Raw genomic sequence first — 20,904 nt, 5'->3', positions numbered from 1 at the left:
ATCCCGGTGGGCCCCTTCGTCTTGGCTCCTTTTCTGCTTCTGGATTACACATTAACTTGAGCTGTTTGCTTAAGGGGACTGGGTGATTAGAGATGGCCGGTTAGCACATCTCAGTTTCTGAGGATTTAGAAGGGAAAAAGTCACAATGCAAAATTGCTTCCTTTTTTTAGTAGTACCAAACATTTCTCTGAATGACTCCCCGGTCTAAGCTTTCCTCTTGTCGATAAGAACACCACAAGGTTGTATGGACATTTTCCAGAAGCATTCTCTCCTGATGTTTTGCCCACATCTATGGCAGGCATCCTCAGAGGAACACCCCTTTGAGGACATGAAGCTCTCTTGTATCAAATATGATCAACAATCTGCTTAGAAGGCATCTAGACTCTGGAATTAATGCAGTTTGACACCACTTTGACTGCCAGAGCTCAATGCTATGGGATCATGGGAATTGTAGGTTTGCCAAAGTGTCGGTGCCCCACTAAACTGCAAATCTCAGGATTCCATGGGGCTTCAAATGCAGTGCCCAAAACCTGTTTTTGGTCAATGGTCCTCCACTGCTGATGGATAGAACGGAGGCCAAAGGTATATGGGACCACCAACATAAAGGGCATGAAGATATTTATTTTCTATTATTTTTATTAAATCAATGCAACTCCCTTTTGGAGCCCCGGTGGCACAGGGAAGTTAAATCACTGAGCTGCTGAACTTGCTTACTGAAGGGTCACAGGTTCAAATCTGGGGAGCAGTGTGAGTTCCTGCTGTTAGTCCCAGCTTCTGCCAACCTAGCAGTTTGAAAACATGCAAATGTGAGCAGATCAATAGGTACTGCTCCAGCAGGAAGGTAACAGTGCTTCATGCAGTCATGCCAGCCACATGACCTTGGAGGTGTCTACAGACAACACCGGCTCTTTGGTTTAGAAATGGAGATGAGCACCAACCCCCAGAGTCGGACACGACTGGACTTAACGTCAGGGGAAACCTTTACTTTTACTAACTCCCTTTTGTTTCTCCATCTTGCATCACACTGCAACTCCCATCCAGTTCCTTTTGGTCACTTTTGGTGGAGAAGAGCAAACCACTGACCATCTATTACAATGCATTCTGAGCCCTTCCACATGCACAATGGAGGACCTTCTCATAACAACACCAGAAGCACTTCAATTGGTCAGGTCCTATTATCCACAAATCTCTATTTACTTGCTCAACCACAAAGTCTTATTAGTGACTCCTATTAGAAAAAGGGTTCCTTCCTGCTCACATTTAATCCTCTTTCTTGTTTCTTTCTAGGTTTTGAGAGGAAGGGCCTGCAATGCTCTAGCTCCACTTCTTGGTCCTCAGAGGTTTTTAAGCACCACATTCAAGGTGAGAAAATCTAAGAGACTGAGGCCCCTTCCACACAGCTGAATTAAAATCCCACATTTTCTGCTTTGAACTGGAATATATGGTAGTGTGGACTCAGATAACCCAGTTCAAAGCAGATATTGTGGGATTTTCTGTCTTGATATTCTGGGTTATATGGCTGTGCAGAAGGGCCCTGAGAGCTACAGAATGTGGGGGTCCATTTGGTGCTTGGGGAGGTGGTTGAAGTATAGTTTCTCTGTGTTGGTACCATCCTTGGAGTTGTGGTTGTAGCAGGTTTCTTTTCCTCATGGACAATAGAGTTTAATGGCCATTGGTTCTTTTCTAGGCTTCTGACCTCCAGACTGAATTGACCAAGGACCCAAAGCCCAAACCAGACCCTGCCAAACTGGTCTTTGGCAAAGCATTCACTGACCACATGCTCACCGTGGAATGGAGCAAAGAGAAAGGTTGGGGGAAACCACACATCAAGCCTTTTCAGAATTTGTCTCTCCACCCAGCTTTGTCCGGCTTGCACTACTCAGTCCAGGTAACTTCCTTTCTGGGAAGGATCGCCATCTTCGTAACCTGTTCACATTGCCAGTGGGAATCTGCATGAGTGACTTCTCCCATGGATGCCTCTTTCCTTCCACCAGAAAGTGAAATCTTATTTATTCTGAAAGGAATTGGCACCCGTAAACTTTTCCTGTCTTTTAATTTTATATTTTAATTCCACTTTAAAACCACTTTTAATGTTTATTATTGGTATCTTTTTAATAATAATAATAATAATAATAATAATAATAATACACTTTATTTATATTCCACTTTATCTCCCTGGAGGGACTTAGAGTGGATTACAGAACATATATAAGGCAAGCATTCAATGCTTTTTTACACCACCAACAACGTACAGTACACAAATAAGGTAAAGGTCTTCCCCTTTTTCCATCCCCAGCATCTAGTGGTGATGCTTAACTTCCAGCCATGGGGAGGTGCTCTTGTCATTTTCAATGCCAAAGGAGCCTGCTGTCCATAGACATCTCCGATCTTTTTTGCTGGCATGTCTGCATGGGGCGCCCTTTTACTTTCCCACAGAGACGGTACCTATTAATCTCGCATTGCATGCTTTTGAACTGCTAGGTTGGCAGGAGCTATCTCCTTATGCAGTTCTCTTACTCTGCATCATATTCCATATATAAACAGGTTTTCTTCTTCTTTATGAATTTTCCCTACCTCCACCATCTAGCTCTTTGAGGGGATGAAGGCTTTCCGGGGCCAAGATAAGTGTGTCCGCCTTTTCCGTCCTATGATGAACATGGATCGCATGTTACGTTCTGCTCTTCGTTCTTGTTTGCCTGTGAGTACATCTGTGAAATCCCCTCTCACCCCAAAACTAGCATCAGGTACAACTTACTTTCCTCAAATAATTTTGTAAGTATGCAGTTTTAAATCAACATGTAGAATTCTCCTCAAACTCCAACTTGATCTACACAGTACCATGGCAATCTGGTACAGATATGTTTCAAAGCCTTGATGGTCACTAGTCCAACTCAAGATGAGTACTGAAACAGTAGAGCCTAACCTACCGAATTAGACCTATCCATCTCTCTGTCTCCACTACAGTCCACAGAGTGCTCCTTCAGAATATGGGAGATCTTTATGCCCTGCCCTGCATTAGTATTCCTGAGGAGTTACTATTGGGCTAAGGGATGTGTACCTCTCCAAATGTCACTCCCATCATCTGTCCGCACCAGACTTTGGGGACTACAACTTGCAGGATCCTTAGTCAAATAGCAGGAGAATTCTGTGAGTTGCAATGAATGATTGTTCAAAGGTGCCACAAACAATATTTGGGGATATTTGTTTTTGCAGTGGAGGGTGCAGCTTTCCAGGATCTTATGGGGAGGGGAAGGGGTTGATGTGATTTGTCAGAACAGACAATGTTGTTTTGGATGGTCAAATCAACATGAGCTGGTGTAAGGCAGTTGTAAATTACAGATAGTAGAAGCAAATCCTTTGGTGACTGGGAAGGAATGGGGACATCATTGCATTTATTTATTTACCAAATTTATATGCCGCCCTTCTCACCCCGAAGGGGACTCAGAGCGGCTTACTATACACAGACACACACAGAGACACAAACACACACACACACACACACACACACACATATACATATATACATACAATATATTATATTATTAGCATAATACACATACAATATATTATATTATTAGCATAGTACAATATCAGTATTAAATATTACTATATTGTACTATACCATTGTATTGTAATATTATTAGTAATATTACATGTAATATAAATATATAATTATAATATTATGTTATTATTAATAATATTATATTGCATTATAAATATTATATGTACATACTATATATTATATTACATTATATTACATTATATTATTAGAATAGCACAGGAGACAAAGTGGAACTGTCTTCTGCCCCCCTCTCTCTTCAATTCTTTGTCTCCCTTCCCCATTTAGTCCTTTGACAAGTCCGAGCTCCTTGAATGTATTCGGCAGTTAATCCACTTGGACAGAGACTGGGTCCCTGACCGTGACAGCACCAGCCTCTACATCCGGCCCACCTTCATTGGTACCGAGGTGAGTATTTACTTTCCAAACAAGTGGGTATAAGGGGCAATTTCACCATATTTTTGGCTTTCTCCAAGCCCATTTGGGTCCAAAATAGGGTTTTATTTCAACAGGAAGTGACCTGGAATCAAATTTCTGGATAATCTCTATTGTCCCTAAAATATGGAAAAATTGCCTCCTACATGTACAGGTGGGAATTTGGGACTCCCCCCCCCTCCCCACCCATCCTTCTTGGATATGGGGACCCTTTATGCATTCTGTGCCCTGAACTCCTTCTTTCTCCAGTTTCTGACAGTCCTCACTGTTAGGAAAAACTAAAATGTAGCAAAGCATCCAAAAACAAACAGGATGCAAAAGTTGAGCATCAGCTTAATAGCGAGCAGAGCGTGACGTGCTGTGTGATGTGACTGCAAAGAATTAAGAACTTAGACAGGCAAAGATGCAGAGTCCAATCTTAAAAATCACAAAAAGGTTTATTTACAATAATAAAGAACGAACTACATTTCTTCATAATCAAGAACTGGGTCTGAGCTACTCTAACACCCATCTCTTCTAAGGTGTCAAAGAGAGGGAAGAAACAGCAATCACTGCATTTCTTCTGACACACACGCAGAGAGAGATCTCAAAGCACACAGCATATACTCAGATGTAAGAAACAGAAGTCAAAGTAAAGGCTTGCAGTAGAAAAGTATTCATTCTACACAACCAATCAGAATGAGAGCAGAAACAGAGAGGAGAAAAGAAATACAGTAGAGTTTCACTTATTCAACCTTTGCTCATCCAACATTCTGTATTATCCAACACAGTCTGTTTCCCGCCCTGATCCACAGTTGTTTCAATACATTGCGATGTTTTGGTGCTAAATTCGTAAATACAGTAATTACTACATAACGTTACTGTGTATTAAACTGCTTTTTCTGTTGGTTTGTTGTAAAACATGATGTTTTTGTTTAATTTGTAAAATCATAACGTAATTTGACATTTAAAAGGCTTTTCCTTAATCCCTCCTTATTATCCAACATTTTCGCTTATCCAATGTTCTCCTGGCCCGTTTATGTTGGATAAGCGAGACTCTACTGTAGATACATTCCCAACTGTCATACAGGAGACATAGGGGAATGGAAAACCCTCAGCCTATTCTAAGTTAACTAAACTGTTCCTCATTGAGGACTTGAGACTTGGGCAGTGTGGGGTTGAATTCCAACACTTACCAGTATATCTGCTTAGTTCCCCTGCTAACTAAGTCTTGAATAATGTCCTTTTTAATGAAAGGAAGCCACAGACCCAGAGCTCCACTCCAACTCTGGTTTGTGCTTCCAGAGCCCTGTTCCTTGTCCCTCCTCAAATTGCATTGCTGTAGATTCTGGATTTCCTTGCCTGCCAACATTTTCTCTTGCCCTTCTCTCTGCACAGCCTTCCTTGGGGGTCACCACATCCAACCATGCCTTACTGTATGTGATCCTGGGTCCCGTAGGCCCTTATTTCGCCACTGGCTCCTTCAACCCTGTTTCTCTCCTGGCCGATCCCCGCTTTGTCCGTGCCTGGGTTGGTGGCGTTGGTGACAGCAAACTGGGCGGGTAAGTAGGGCTTCTGTTTTTTAACAGCTGGTTGTTGACATTGTTTACTGCAGATACACACAATGTGATACCTTTCTGATGTTTTGCATCTCGACCTCCATAATTTCAGGAGAGTGGGTACATGCAGTCCCTAAGTTACGAACAAAATAGATTCTATAGGTTTGTTCTTAAGTTGAATTTGTATGTAAGTCGGAACAGGTACATTTTTAAAGTATGTATATATATGTGTGTGTGTGTGCGCACGCGCACGCGTGCCTTTGAATAGCATAGGGAAGGGTTAACACACCTGTGGTGTTTGTTTTGCTGTCTGTGCCTCTGTTTAGAAGATTTCACCTCATTTTTCTGTCCCTGTGGGAATTGAATTTTGGAAAAAAAGGCTTTTTAGAGGGAAAGGATTAGTGATAAAGTTTCAGTCGAGACGCCTTTTCCCCATGATAACACTTTTAGGAGTGAATTTCCCTTCCTTGTTGTATCATCCTTGTTCTTAACTATGATCCATTTGCAAGTCAGTTCTTAGTAACTCAGAGACTGCTTGTATCCTAGGGCTGATGGTGACATTCCCCAAGAGTTTAATACGCAAAGGTTTAAATTTCCCATGGTGTGGTTTGAACTTGGGACTTTCTGAACACAAGATCCATATTGTACCATAAATGCACATGCATGGGTCTCAGTTGCGTTCCACCCTTGTAGTCTAGAGTTGATGGGACTCCCATTGCTATCCAGATATTTGTATTTGTTTGATTCAGGTACCAACTTGTTTCTGTCTTCCCTTTAGCAATTATGGCCCCACTATTTATGTACAAAACGAGGCTTCCAAAGAGGGTTGCCAGCAGGTATTGTGGCTCTATGGGGATGACCATCAGATCACTGAAGTTGGGACTATGAACATCTTCGTGTTTTGGAAGAACCAGCAAGGAGGTGAGGAACTTCTTGTCAGGAGGTCTTTCAGCTGCAGGAAGTACTTGTGACCTTCCAGATGTTTTGGACTTCCAATTTCCAAAAGCCCTAGTCAGCCTGGCTGGTAATAAAAGATTATTGAACCTGCAGTGTAACCATCTCTAGAAGGATAAAAGATTCCCATGCTTTAGCTTAGATGCTTAGTCAATTCATTGATTAATGTGTATTTGATCAATGAAAATTTCTGTTTATTGAACTGACCAGCAGATTTATAAATAATTCAAATATATATTTAATATAAAGGTAAAGTAAAAGTTTCCCCTGACATTAAGTCTACTCGTTTCTGACTCTGGAGAGTGGTACTCATCTCCATTTCTGAGTCAAAGAGCCGGCATTGTCCATAGACACCTCCAAGGTCATGTGCCCGAATGACTGCATAATGTGCATGTTTTTGAACTGCTAGGTTGGCAGAAGCTGGGCCTAACAGTAGGAGCTCACCCCGCTCCCCGGATTCAAACCACCAACCTTTTGGTCAGCAAGTTCAGCAGCTCAGCGGTTTAACTACTGCGTATATTTATATTAAATATGTAATTAATATATATTATGAAAATAATAAAAGTAGCAAATGTAAAGAAAGCCTTTCTTCTAGTATGCAAGTCTCTGCTGATCAATTCTTGCTTTATTTAAATAGAATATTTTATGAATAAGTATTTATTTAAAATAATGTACACAGATTAAATCCAACTAAACCTAATATAACCAGTTAGCAAAGATTCCTTTAGTTGGGGTGATAGCCCTTGTTCCTATATACATGTACTCTTTTCATCAAAACCTTTTGAAAACATTTGAAATACATTTCAAAAGGTGTGTTCTCTTAATTTTTTAAAATGTACAAATGATCTCTTAGCCCAATATTGTGGTGTAATGTAAAATAAACCACATATAGTTCATGCCTGATCAGCCTACACACTGCCTTGCTAGAGAAAGAAAATATGCCACACAGGTGAACAATGAATAACAAGTAGTTTACTATTCAAAGTTCAGAACAACATATGTTCAATGTGATCAGTTGTATCAACTCACTTTTTTTTTGTCGTGCCAGGAGCGACTTGAGAAACTGTAAGTCGCTTCAGGTGTGAGAGAATTGGCTGTCTGCAAGGACGTTGCCCAGGGGACGCCTGGATGATTTGATGTTTTTATCATCCTTGTGGGAGGCTTCTGTCATGTCCCCTGCATGAGGAGCTGGAGCTGATAGAGGGAGCTCATCCGCCTCTCCCCAGATTCGAACCTGCGACCTGTCGGTCTTCAGTCCTGTCAGCACAGGGGTTTAACCCACTGTGCCACCGGGGGCTCATCAACTCACATAATGTCTTTGTATGAGAGATTCAAAATAGTCTTTCTTTGTCTATGTAGATAAACTTCTTCAGTGGTTCATGAAGCAAGAGCACCTTCCAAACTCTGTCTTATTTATTTATTTATTTATTTATTTGATGCATTTATTAACCGCCATTCTCAGCCCTTTAGGGCGACTCATGGCGGTGTACACACATATAAAAGACAATTTACAGAGGCAATTGCTACAACATATAAACCACACAACAATTACAAAACTACACTAAAAATCCGCTTTCTCTCTCTCTGCTTCCTTCGCTCTCTCTACTGCTCTCTCTACTGCTCCAAGTACCTGCATAACTGAAGCCTGAACAAAAATGTAACAGTATCCAAAAGTCCCAGGCTCAGCTAGCTCCCCGGGCATAGCCCGACCAATCAGCTTCATGCATCTTATTTTACAGTTGACACACACACACTCACTGATTCCTTACATGCTCCAACAAGCATGACATCTAATTTTGAATTAATTTGGTAGAGATGGGGTAGGGGATTGTAGCTTTCTGGATGACTGTTGTTGTTTATTCATTCAGTCGCTTCCAACTCTTTGTGACCTCATGGACCAGAGCTCCCTGTCTGCCATCACCACCCCCAGCTCCTTCAAAGTCAAGCCAGTCACTTCAAGGACACCATTCATCTACCTTGCCCTTGGTTGGCCCCTCTTCTTTTTTCCTTCCATTTTCCCCAGCATTATTGTTTTCGCCAAGCTTTCCTGTCTTCTCATTATGTGCCCAAAGTAGAATCATAGAATCTAAGAGTTGGAAGAGACCTCATGGGCCATCCAGTCCAACCCCCTGCCAAGAAGCAGGAACAAGTACTTCATCTTTGCCTGTAATAGCCTTCCCTCCAGTGAGCAGTTGGGCTTTATTTCCTGAAGTATGGACTGGTTGGACCTTCTCACGGTCCAAGGCACTCTCAGAATTTTCCTCCAACACCACAGTTCAAAAGCGTCTATCTTCCTTCGCTCAGCCTTCCTTATGGTCTAAATCTCACATCCATAGATTACAACAGGGAATACCATTGCTTTAACTATGTGGATCTTTGTTGCCAGCGTGTTGTCTCTACTCTTTACTGTTTTATTGAGATTGGTCATTTCTCTCCTCCCAAGAAGAAAACGTCTTCTGATTTCCTTGCTGAAGTGTGCGTCTGCAGTAATTTTCGCTCCTAGAAATACAGAGTCTGTCATTGCCTTCACGTTTTCTCCCTCTATTTACCAGTTATCAAGCAGTCCGGTTGCCATAATCTTGGTTTTTGATGTTTAGCATCAACCCAGCTTTTGCACTTTCTTCTTTCACCTTGGTTAGAAGGCTCCTCTGCTCCTCCTCGCTTTCAGCCATACCTGTCAGTCTTGACCAACCTATTCAATACATTGGAGCTGAAATTTAGCACACCCAGAGACCTACAAACTCTTTCTCTTTGCTATGCTATGTAAACAATAGGGATTTTTCATTTTTAAAAGCCCGTAGTTACACAAGTGTTATTGCTTACATATGTTCTATATATCAATAAAAAAAACGCAATTTTTGTAAACAGCAGATCAAATATACTCCAGAACTGGACTAACATTTGAGGCACCAAAATATGTGTTGGTGCCTCAACACATATTTGTGCCTGTGTTGGTTTATGTGTTATAAAATGAGGTTTTTTTAAATATATATATAAGAAAATGAAAGCTGAAGTTTTTAGGTGCGGGTAGGACCGGACCATTGCCTGACTAATAGATCAACATATTTGGTACTCTTGCCATGTAACACCAGCCATTTCTACATGTAACATAACTTTTTCCTTCCAGATCTGGAGCTAGTCACCCCTCCACTAAATGGAATCATTTTGCCTGGTGTGATCCGACGAAGCCTCCTAGATCTGGCACAGAAATGGGTGAGTGTCAAGAGGACCAGAAGCTTGAGATGACAATGAAATGGGTGTTTAAGGACAGGTGGGGAATTTGGAAAAGAAAACTTTGTTTTCTATGTAAATCATCTATATAAATAAAAATGTAATGTTCGTGCGTGGGATTAACATAACTCAAAAACCACAGGGCAAATTGCTGCCAAATTTGGCCACAATACACCTAACAACCCAATGTATGTCCTTCATTCAAAAGATTGATTTTGTAATTTGGGAGTTGTAGTTGCTGGGATTTATAGTACACCCACAATCAAAGAGCATTCTGAGCTCCACCAATGATGGAATTGAACCAGTCTTGGGACACAGAACTACCATGACCAACAGAAAACACTAGAAGGGTTTTGTGGGCATTTACCTTGAGTTTGGGAGTTGTAGTTCACCAACATCCAAAGAGCACTTTGGACTCAAACAATGATGGATCTGGACCAAACTTGGTACGAATATTCCATTTGCCCAAATACACACACAAATGGAGTTTGGGGAAATAGACCTTGAAATTTGGGAGTTGTAGTTGCTGGGATTTATAGTTCACCTACAATCAAAGAGCATTCTGAACCCCACCGACAGAATTGGGGCAAACTTCCCACACAGAACCCCCATGACCAACAGAAAATACTTAAGGCCATCTAGTCCATCTCCCTTCACCAGGGCAAGAAAATGTAGTCAAAGCCTTCCTGTCAAAGAGCCATCCAGCCATAGATATAGATTGATATATATGATTCACACACACACACAGATATAGTCTCTAAGGAGGACAAAGACACAAACACTTCTGAACAATAATCTTGCAAAGAAAACCCTGTGATAGAGTTTGTCATAAGTCATAAGTGGCTTTTCAGGCATGTAAGAATAATAAATTAAACAAAAGACCAGTATTGCTTATTCTGATGGGATTCCAAAGTGTTAAATACTGCAAGTCACTTCCGGTGTGAGAGAATCGGCCATCTACAAAGACATTTCCCACGAGACACCCCCCCCCCCCCCAGATGTGTTACCATCCTGTGGGGAGGCATGTTCGTGTGCTTTTCATCTTAAGAACACACAAGCATCTCAAGCTCTGAGGGTTACTTGGGAAAGAATCCCATTGGAGCATCACAGCACACCCAAATAACTGGGAGTTACCCTGGACTGTGCTCTGACTTATACGAAGCACTGCTTGAATATCAAGCAAAAAGTGGGTGCTAGAAATAATATCATATGAAAGCTGACTGGCACAACCTGGGGATCACAACCAGACACAGTGAAGACACCTGTCCTTGCACTTTGCTACTCTACTGCTGCGCATGCATGCCAAGTCTGGAACACATCTCACCATGCTGAAATAGTGGATGTGGCTCTTAATGAGACATGCAACATTATCACAGGATGTCTACACTCTACACCACTGGAGAAATTAGTATTGCACCACCTGACATCCATCCGCCGGGAAGTAGTGGCCTGTAATGAAAGGACCAAGGCATTGACATCTTCGGCTCCTCCTCTGTTCGGATACCAGCCAGCAAGCTAATGCCTTAAATTAAGGAATAGCTTTCTAAGATCTACAAAGATACTTGCAGGAACACCTCAGCAAGCGAGAATCCAAAAGTGGCAGGCTAAAACAACAATCACAAGCTGCCTTAAAACTAGTGAAACCAGTATTATCTCCACTGGCTGACAGAGCCTTGCAGGTTTTTAGGTTGGGTCTCTTTCAACTATATAATGAGATGCTGGGTCCCAGGTTTAACCCCAGTATCACCTGAACTATGACCCTATATTAATACCAGTATTAAAGAACTCAAAAATTACAACAGCAAAACAACAGAGGAAACAAACAAGGACATCTAATCACCTTTCAACAAAAGATTTCCCCAGGCACTGCCAGGCCATCAAATGATAATCAAGGTGGTCAGTTGAAACATTCACACCCAGCTCCAACAGGCAAGAGTCCACCCTGGTCATTCCACAGACATATAAACCCTTTTTCCTAGTTCCAACAGACCTCACTACCTCTGAGGATGCTTGCAGGCGAAATGTCAGAAGAGAATGCCTCTAGAACATGGCCATATAGCCCGGAAAAACCTACACCAACCCTATGACCCTATAATTGACCAATATGTTTCATTAGTTATATGTTTGTTTGTTTTTTACAGTGAGTACTAATAAAATTTAAATGGATTCTTGATTATCTTTCCACCCAGGGGGAATTCAAAGTTTCTGAGCGGATTATCACAATGGGCGACTTGATCAAAGGTCTGGAAGAAAACAGGGTGAAGGAAATGTTTGGCTCTGGCACCGCATGTGTGGTTTGTCCTGTGAACCGAATCCTCTACCAGGGCAAGGTGAGAGCCTGTTATACCCCCAATGGTGGCCTTTCAGGGGCATACCCCAAATATATTTCCCCTTGTGCTTCATTGTGGAATTTGTTCTGTCTTACTCCAGAATTACCACATTCCCACGATGGAAAACGGACCCGAGATTGCAAAACGGTTTCTGAAAGAGTTGACAGACATTCAGGTAAATGAAATAGGGCAAAGAAAGAGGTTTAAATTTGAAGACAACTATTGATGACGCAGCGGGTTAAACCACTGAGCTGCTGAACTTTCTGACCGAAAGATTGTTGGTTCAAATCTGGGGATCAGGGTGAGCTCCCACTGTTAGCCCCAGCTTCTGCCAACCTAGCAGTTCGAAAACATGCAAATGTGAGTTCTGCGGGAACGTAACGGTGCTCCATGCAGTCATGCTGACCACATGATCTTGAAGGTGTCTATGGACAACATTGGCTCTTTGACTTAGAAATGGAGGTGAGTACCACCCCCCAGAGTTGGACATGACTAGACTTAATCCTAATTCTAACCCTTTACTTTTCTGGAATTTGGATATCTGATCTATCAGTCATTCCTACTTTGGACCACAAGAGGGCAGAATAGCTTTGCAGATGCAGAGTAATTTGCAATAGGTGTCCAAATAAAGTTTATCAGATTGGATCTTAGAACCTGATAAATCAGAACACCGAACTGTTTAGGGCTTTGTAGGTCATAACTTGCAGCTTGAATTGGGACTGGAAACTTATTGGCAACCAGTGGAGCTGCTTTAATAGGGGTGTCATGCTCTCCCTATAATTAGCTCCAGTTAGAAGCCTGGCTTCCAGCCTTTGTATCAGTTGTAGTTTCTGGGCCGTCTTCAAAGGCAGCCCCACGTAGCGTGCATTGCAGTAACCTAATCTGAATGTAAGCAAGGCATGGGCCACCATGGCCAAGTTGGGCTTCTTGAGGTACGGCCACAGCTAGTGCATAGGCTTTAACTGTACAAAGGCCCTCCCGGCTGACACCTGAACATCAAGCGTCAACGATGAGTCCAGGAGGACCCCCAGACTGCGGACCTGTGTCGTCAAGGGGAGTGCAACCCCGACAAGTACAGGTTTCCCCCGAATACCTCGATCAGCCTCGTGAATGACCAGGTGGACATCTGTCTTGTCTGGATTAAGCTTCAGCTTGTTAGCCCTCATCACTTTTCCAGGCACTGGTCCAGGATCCAGGGAGCTTCCTTGGAATTTAGTTTATTTATTTATCAAGTCATCAGCAACCAGTCAATAAACTCTATTACTCCTTTCCACTGAATTCCAAGATGGCACAAACTCCAAAACTCTGGATGAGCTCACCCAGCAGTTTCATGTAGATGTTAAAAAGAATGGGGGATAGAATGGAACCTTGCGGGACCCCACAGGTCAATAGCCAGTGGTCTGAGCAAGTGACCCCCAGCTTCACCAACTGCGTGCGATCCTCCAGGAAGGAGCAGAGCCACTGCAAAGCAATGTTCCCAAGGCCCACTCTGGAGAGCCGTCCTAGAAGCATTCCATGGGCGATGGTATCAAAAGCCACTGAGATATCCAAGAGAACCAACAAGGACACACACACACCCTGTCTAACTCTCTGCAGAGGTCATCCACCAACAGCCTTAGAGTTATCTATGGGATCTGGTGTCCTTTGCCCTCAAATGTTGAACTATAAGTTCCAGAATTTCCCAGCTTGCCTACCTAGCTAGCTGAAAGCATCTGCCGGGTACCAGATTGCAAAATTCTGGATTATAAAGTGATTACAAAATTCTGGGCAAAAGTCAAGCACATCTGCTGGGTACTAGATTGCAAAATTCCAGGCTATACAAGTGATAAAAGCCATTCTGCTGATCTGAGATCTTTGGATATAGAGCAGGATATAAATATTTTATTAAGCAAAAAATAGAAATACTGAACTAGATGAGTGTTCTCATCTAGTCTAATGATGATACAGAGCATACAACCTTTTTATTTCTCCCTGGACTTATTGGCTTACAGATACAAGTACCTTGTTCGAGTTAACAATTTATCTGGGCTAATATGTGAAGCTAAGCAAATGCCACACTTGCATACCCCTGCTTGGAAACAAGCTCCACTCTCCACAATTTGTGTGGTCAGAGGCTTTCCTGTCCAGAATCACTGGGTTGCTGTGAGTTTTTCCAGCATGTATGGCCATGTCCCTGAAGCATTCTCTCCTGACGTTTCATCTACAACTATGTCAGCCATCCTCAGAGGTTGTGAGATCATTTTATATATATGTGGAATGGCCAGGGTGGGAGAAAGAACTCTTGTCTATTTGAAGCAAGTGTGAATGTTGCAATTGGCCAGCTTAATTAGTATTTAATAGCCTTGTAGCTTCAAAGCCAAACAAGAATCAAGGAACATGAAAGGCACTGCAGTCTAATTCAGCCTGAGAAGTCAGGCATAGCAGAGCACCTGATGAACCAACCTGGACACAGCATATTATTTGAGAACATGGAAATGCTGGACCACTCTCACAACCACCATGTCAGATTTCACAGAGAAGCCACTGAAATCTACAAGCATGTGGACAATTTCAACCATAAGGAGGAAACCATGAAAATGAACAAAATCTGGTTAAAAGGATTAAAAAAAACTTTAAAATCAGGACAGTGAGTAAAGAGGAACACTCAAGCAATAGTGGAATTCCAGACAGGAAACAATCAGTGCCAGCGAACACCTCCCAACAAACAATCCCCTCAGGCAGGAAGTAGCCATGCTTTGAAGCTTCAATGCTATTTAATGCTAATCAAGGTGGTCAATTGCAACATTCACACTTGCCTCAAGTAGATAAGAGTTCTTTCTCCCACCCTGGACATTCCACAGACATAAACCCCACTTGCCTAGTTTCCAACAGACCTCACAACCTCTGAGGATGCCTTCCATAGATGTGAGCAAAACGTCAGGCAAGAATACTTCTGGAACATGGCCATCCAGCCTGGAAAACTCACAGCGACCCGAGCTCCACCATTCTTTTCAAGGCAGTTCTGTCCCCCTAAGTTTACTCCCTCTCCCTGAAGGACCAGAGATTGTGATTCCTATTTCCCACCCTTTTCAACCATCTTAATCTTTGGGTTGTTGAAGGTTTTTCGGATGCTTGCCACAGATGCAGGCGAAACGTCAGGAGAGAATGCTTCTAGAACATGACCATATAACCCGAAAAACCTACAACGACCCAGTGATTCCAGCCATGAAAGCATTCGACAATACAATCTTAATCTTCTTGCAATGCTAATTGGATGCATTTTTCTTTCTTTCTTTAGTATGGACGTGTTGCCAGTGACTGGACCTTGAAGGTGTGACGTCACCAAAGTGCTTCCCATCCTATGGTTCAGCCTCTCTTTTGCGACAGTTGTATTTATGATCCAGTTCTATAACTTTGGCATTTCGGCCTTTCACTCCGCCAGAGTTTGGACTGGCTAATTTGCTTTTTTTGAGGAACCCGGTCTGCCTGTTACGGATTGCGGCTGCCAAACACTCCTTACTGGGAAGATCAGAAGGACTCTGCGCTGGACTCTCTGTGATGGCAGAGACTCTCCAGACTGAAATGGCCTCCTTCCCTTCTTCTTCTCCTCTCTCGGTTCCAAAATTCATCTGCTTCCTGCTTTCAGAGTGCAATATTGAAGCGTGAGAAAGTGGAGGCAGCAATCTGGTATATTTTGTTCAAAATACAAACACAGGCACACATTTATTTTAAGTAGTTGCTTGGATTCAGGCAAAAAAAAAATCAACAAATTGGAAATATCAACTTTTTTTAAATGTCAGGTTTTGGTATCTTAACGATTGGTGCTACTATGGTAGCGTTTGCTTCCTGTGGTTGGAAAAGTTCATTCTTTTGGATTTAAAACTCTTGCCTTTTTTTGCTTTATATTCCACATCTGTATCAGACCTAGTTTAGGTGGCGATGCTTCATCTATACTGGGTTTCGGGAACCGGTTTTCGATGCAAACTCCTTTGGCACCAGAGGTGGCTTTTTATGTTGGAAATTATTTAAAATTAAAAACCACATCTGACAGAAGCCTCTTGCCACCCAATTCCGTGTGTGGTTTTTTTAGGCCAGGGATAGGGGCTAAATGTGGTCTTCCAGAACATCATGGACTCCCAACTCCCAGCTGTCCATGATTTATTTATTTATCGTATCAGAAACGAATGGAGGGTACAGTTGTAATCTATCTATACACATAATAAAAGTGAAAAATTTGTATGTGTGTATGTGGCAGAGGTGCCCACTTACACAGACAGCCTCACGTCTCCACAAATAAGCTATAGTTCCAAGTGCTGAGAAGCCTCCAAAGACACTCAGTCCGCTTTTTTTTTTTTTGTGTCAGAAGTTGCTTCTGGTGTGAGAGAACTGGCCGTCTGCAAAGATGTTGCCCAGGGGACACCCGGATGATTTTGATGTTTTTATCATCCTTGTGGGAGGCTTCTCTCATGTCCCCGCATGAGGAGCTGGAGCTGATAGAGGGAGCTCATCCGCCTCTCCCCGGATTCGAACCTGCGACCTGTTGGTTTTCAGTCCTGCCGGCACAGGGGTTTAACCCACTGTGCCACTGGGGGCTCCTACTCGGTCCACTGATATTGCAGGTGCCATGAACATGGAGCTCAAACGCTGCCAATGTCCTCCCCAAACACTACGGTCCACCACCCAAGGAAGGCTTTCATTCGAGGGCTCAGACTGCATTGCAATAGGTGGTGTGTGGTTTGCTCTTCTCCACACTCGCATGTTGTGGACTCCACTTTGTGGCCCCATTTCTTAAGGATGGCTCTTTATGTCGTGGTGCCAGAGCACAGTCTGTTCAGTCCTCTTGGAGGACTATCATCCTCAGGCTACAAGGGATCGCGTAGTTTCTGATACAGAACATATGCCATCCAGTAGTCGCCATCTGCTCGCCCACAGAAAAACCATATTTAATAAGCCTCGGCTATAAGAGGGTTTTGTGAGACCAGTTGCTCTTGTTGCAACTGTGTAGTAACGGTGAGGCTGTGGACCATATTTTATTTCTTGCGGACCACTGGTGGTCTGCAGACCACAGGTTGGGAACCATTGGTATCAGTGCACTCTAGCAAACTCTAGGACCTCCAGTATGACTCTGTTGTCAACCAGAGCCATATGGAAGAACCTTAAAATCCTGTAGGAAACATATATCTCACCCTATGTCCCCTTGGGGAGATAGGGCAGGATATAAATAAAGATTTCTTATTATAATATACTGAATTGGTTTAGCCCCCGGTGGCACAATGGGTTAAACCCTTGTGCTGGCAGGATTGCTGACCAATAGCAGTTCAAATTCAGGATGAGTGGGTTGAGCTCCTTCTGTCAGCTCCAGCTCCCCATGCCGGGATATGAGAGAAGCCCCCCACAAGGGTGATAAAACGTAAAACATCCGGGCATTTCCTGTGCAGTGTCCTTGCAGACAGCCCATTCTCTCACACCAGAAGCTACTTGCAGTTCCTCAAGTTGCTCCTTACAAGATATATATGCACTGTGTGTGTGTGTGTGTATCAAATTAATCAAATCTGCAAACAACCAGATATGTAAAAATATGTAAAAATCAAACCTACAAATGTGGAGGATCGACTATATTTTGCCTTGTTTCCTTCTCCCTCATATTTCAGTATCTTCAGTTCAGCAGCAGATTAATAGATCGATCAAAGGATTATGATCTCAAGGGTATATTTCACAGAAAGTGGTCAGTGAAGAATATTTTCTTGTGAAAGATGTTTCTGTGCAAGAGCAGTTGCGTCTGAGTGTCAATGCATATCCTATTGATGGCCACAGAATATAACTGGGCAATATCAATGCTTGCATATAGACACAGAACATAATCAACGTGATTCACATTTTAGTATGAAACAACAGAATGTGTTCTCCCTGAACTGAAAGAAACTTGGCCTTTGATTCTCACACTTCTCCCATTAAAAAGTGTACAAAAACATTGATAAATTTAGAAAGCCATGTAATATTTATCAATTTTATTTTATTGATATAATAATAATAATAATAATAATAATAATAATAATAATAATAAGAAGAAGAAGAAGAAGAAGAAGTTACAGAAAATGAACACATCAAACTCCTCTGGAACTTCTGAATTCAGACTGACAGAGTTCTGGAGCACAGTACTCCAGACCTCACAATTGTGTTAAAAAAACAAAGTATGGATTGTCGATGTCGCAATCCCAGGCGACAGCAGGATTGAAGAGAAACAACTGGAAAAGCTGACATGATATGAGGATTTAAAGATCGAATTGCAAAGACTCTGGCGCAAGCCAGTAAAAGTGGTCACAGTGGTGATCGGCACACGGTGCAGTGCCTAAAGACCTTGGCCTGCACTTAAACACAATCGGCGCTGACAAAATTACCAGCTGCCAGTGGCAAAAGGCCACCCTACTGGGATCTGCACGCATTATTCGCCGATACATCACACAGTCCTAGACACTTGGGAAGTGTCCGATGTGTGATCCAATACAACAGCCAGCAGAGTGATCTTGTCTGCTGTAGACTCATCTTGTTGTGTTTCAAATAATACAATAATAATAATAATAATAATAATAATAGCCAGCAGAGTGATCTTGTCTGCTGTGAACTCATCTTGTCGTGTTTCAAATAATAATAATAATAATAATAATAATAATAATAATAATAACAACAACAACAACAACAATAACTTTATTTATATCCCGTTCTATCTCCCCATGAGGACTCTGGCCGGTTTCCAACAAAGAAAGGCAAACATTCAATGCCAATATCAAAAGACAATAACTAAAAATTTAAACAGAAAATCACGAAAATTAAATTACGACATCAAACATATGACATGAAAATTAAATAATTCACAACATCAGATTATAACAATTTAAAAGGCAGCCTAGATATGACGCTGTTCTCTCAAGCAGGTCCCAAAATGACTTCGTAAGCACCATTGAATTTAGCGTGGTTTTAACTTGGAAAACACATTTGACTTTGTTGTTAAAGGTTTTCATGGCTGGAACCACTGTGTTGCTGTGAGTCTTCCAGTCTGAATGGCCATATTCCAGAAGCATTCTCTCCTGACGTTTCACCCACATCTATGGCAGGCATCTGTGGCAGGAGAGAATGCTTCTGCAACATGGCCATACAGCTTGGAAAACCCACAGCAACACATTTGACATTAACAAAAGATCATCTGGCAGCCAAAATACAATATTTTCAATTTTACTTTTACATCCTCTTTAACTAAATCAAAAATCTCTTATTCTTCCCCCTTTCTCCTTCCACAAGTATCTTCCTGCTGGTTACTGACTACAGTTTCCTCTATTTTCCTCCTCTCATCCTGGAATTTGTTTGCATTTGTTAGTGGCCGACTTGTTCTTTCCCAGCTGCATGGCTTGGTGCATCTTGTCTATGTGTTGCCCACCAGTTATGGGGTAACATACAAACAATCCCCCGCTTACACACTTTTATAAACTTCCTACACGGTGAATGTAATCCTTCCTGTTAGTGCTCTCCGAATGAACTCATTAGATATAACATTGATTTCCTGAGAGTTTTGTTTGTGTCGCTTAAGGAGAACCTTTTGATTCAACCTCACTCATGTCATGTAAGACTGTAGCAAAGTCTTTACTCCATAGAGCAGGCATCAGCAAACTTGGCCCCTCCAGGTGTTTTGGGGTTCAACTCCCCCAATTCCTAACAGCCGGTAGGCTGTTAGGAATTGGGGGAGTTGAAGCCCAAAACACCTGGAGGGGCCAAGTTTGCCCATGCCTGCCATAGAGGCACAAGAGTAAATACGAGGGTTGAATGAAAAGTAATGCCTCCACCTTCGTTACTTGGGTTTGGATGGGAATATTTTAATAAATCAAACGCAGAAATAATCCTTACAATGTCATCTTTAACTACCACTATTCACTTCTCCACATAATCACCAAACAATCGGATACATATCTGCCAACGATGAACAAGTTTTCTGAAGCCATCACAGAAGAAGTTGACAGTCTGTTTCCGCAACCAGCGTCTCACAGTTCTCTCAACGTCTTCATTAGAAGCATAATGATGTCCCCGCTGATCTTTCACTGTCGGGAACAGATGGAAGTCAGACGGTGCTAAATCTCGACTGTATGGAGGATGCTGTACAGTGGTGAGATCCAGTCTCTGAAGTTTCAAGTCTGTGCACGCTCATTTCAGGCGTTACACTCGCCCTGAAATATTGTCATCTCAGCTTAGGAATGCTTCTGGATTCATCTCTCAAAATGTCCGTTTAGGTCAGTGGTTCCCAGCCTGTGGTCTGTGAACCACCAATGGCCCATAAGAACGAAAATATGATCCACGGCCTCACCATTACTACACTATTACCTCGAAACCATGCGGCAAAGAGAGTGACTGGTCTTGTGAAGTATTCTTATAGTGCTGAGGCAAAGGGGATGTCGAGAGGGGAGAGGCTGACTACCCACAAAAGATTACTACTACAACATCAGCTCTAGATTATTAAATATGGTTTTCTGTGGGCGAGCCGGTGGTGACTACTGGATGGCATATGTTCTGTATGAGAAACTAGAGCTGATGTGGTCTATCCAATGTAGTTTTCTGAATCAGAACCCCAAATAACCAAACTGAATCTAATACTGATCTGAAAACTGATTTGTAATTCTTTTGGTACTAATGTTGGAGAGTGGTCCCTGGTCAAAGTAGTCCCTGGTAAAAAAAAAATGTTGGCAACCACTGGTGTAGATGTTCCCTAAGTCTTCTTGGCAACATGGTTTGTGACCAGAACTCTTCAAAGTTGTTCCACATTTTCTTTGCATTCTCCTGTATAGAAGAAAAAAGTGTTGATGGAACTGCAGTGTCCTTTTTTGTATGTAATGTG

General features: G+C 42.2%; 1 protein-coding gene across 1 annotated transcript in view; it reads left to right on the top strand.

The window, feature by feature from the left end:
- Nucleotides 1-16,079, top strand: part of BCAT2 (branched chain amino acid transaminase 2) — a 29,628-nt gene extending 13,549 nt beyond the window's left edge. Inside the window, exons 2-11 of the mRNA XM_060780467.2 lie at nt 1,288-1,362; nt 1,688-1,888; nt 2,588-2,698; nt 3,848-3,967; nt 5,372-5,535; nt 6,311-6,453; nt 9,614-9,699; nt 11,907-12,047; nt 12,148-12,222; nt 15,325-16,079. Coding sequence (XP_060636450.2) covers nt 1,288-1,362; nt 1,688-1,888; nt 2,588-2,698; nt 3,848-3,967; nt 5,372-5,535; nt 6,311-6,453; nt 9,614-9,699; nt 11,907-12,047; nt 12,148-12,222; nt 15,325-15,363 — 1,155 coding nt within the window. The 3' untranslated portion in view covers nt 15,364-16,079. The remainder of the gene's footprint in view (nt 1-1,287; nt 1,363-1,687; nt 1,889-2,587; nt 2,699-3,847; nt 3,968-5,371; nt 5,536-6,310; nt 6,454-9,613; nt 9,700-11,906; nt 12,048-12,147; nt 12,223-15,324) is intronic.
- The last annotated feature ends 4,825 nt before the right edge of the window (nt 16,080-20,904 follow it).

This window comes from Anolis sagrei, chromosome 6, assembly GCF_037176765.1.
Source record: "Anolis sagrei isolate rAnoSag1 chromosome 6, rAnoSag1.mat, whole genome shotgun sequence".
Taxonomy (NCBI): Eukaryota; Metazoa; Chordata; class Lepidosauria; order Squamata; family Dactyloidae; genus Anolis; species Anolis sagrei.
The sequence above is the reverse complement of the archived record's forward strand: the minus strand, read 5'-3'. Positions and strand labels throughout refer to the sequence as shown.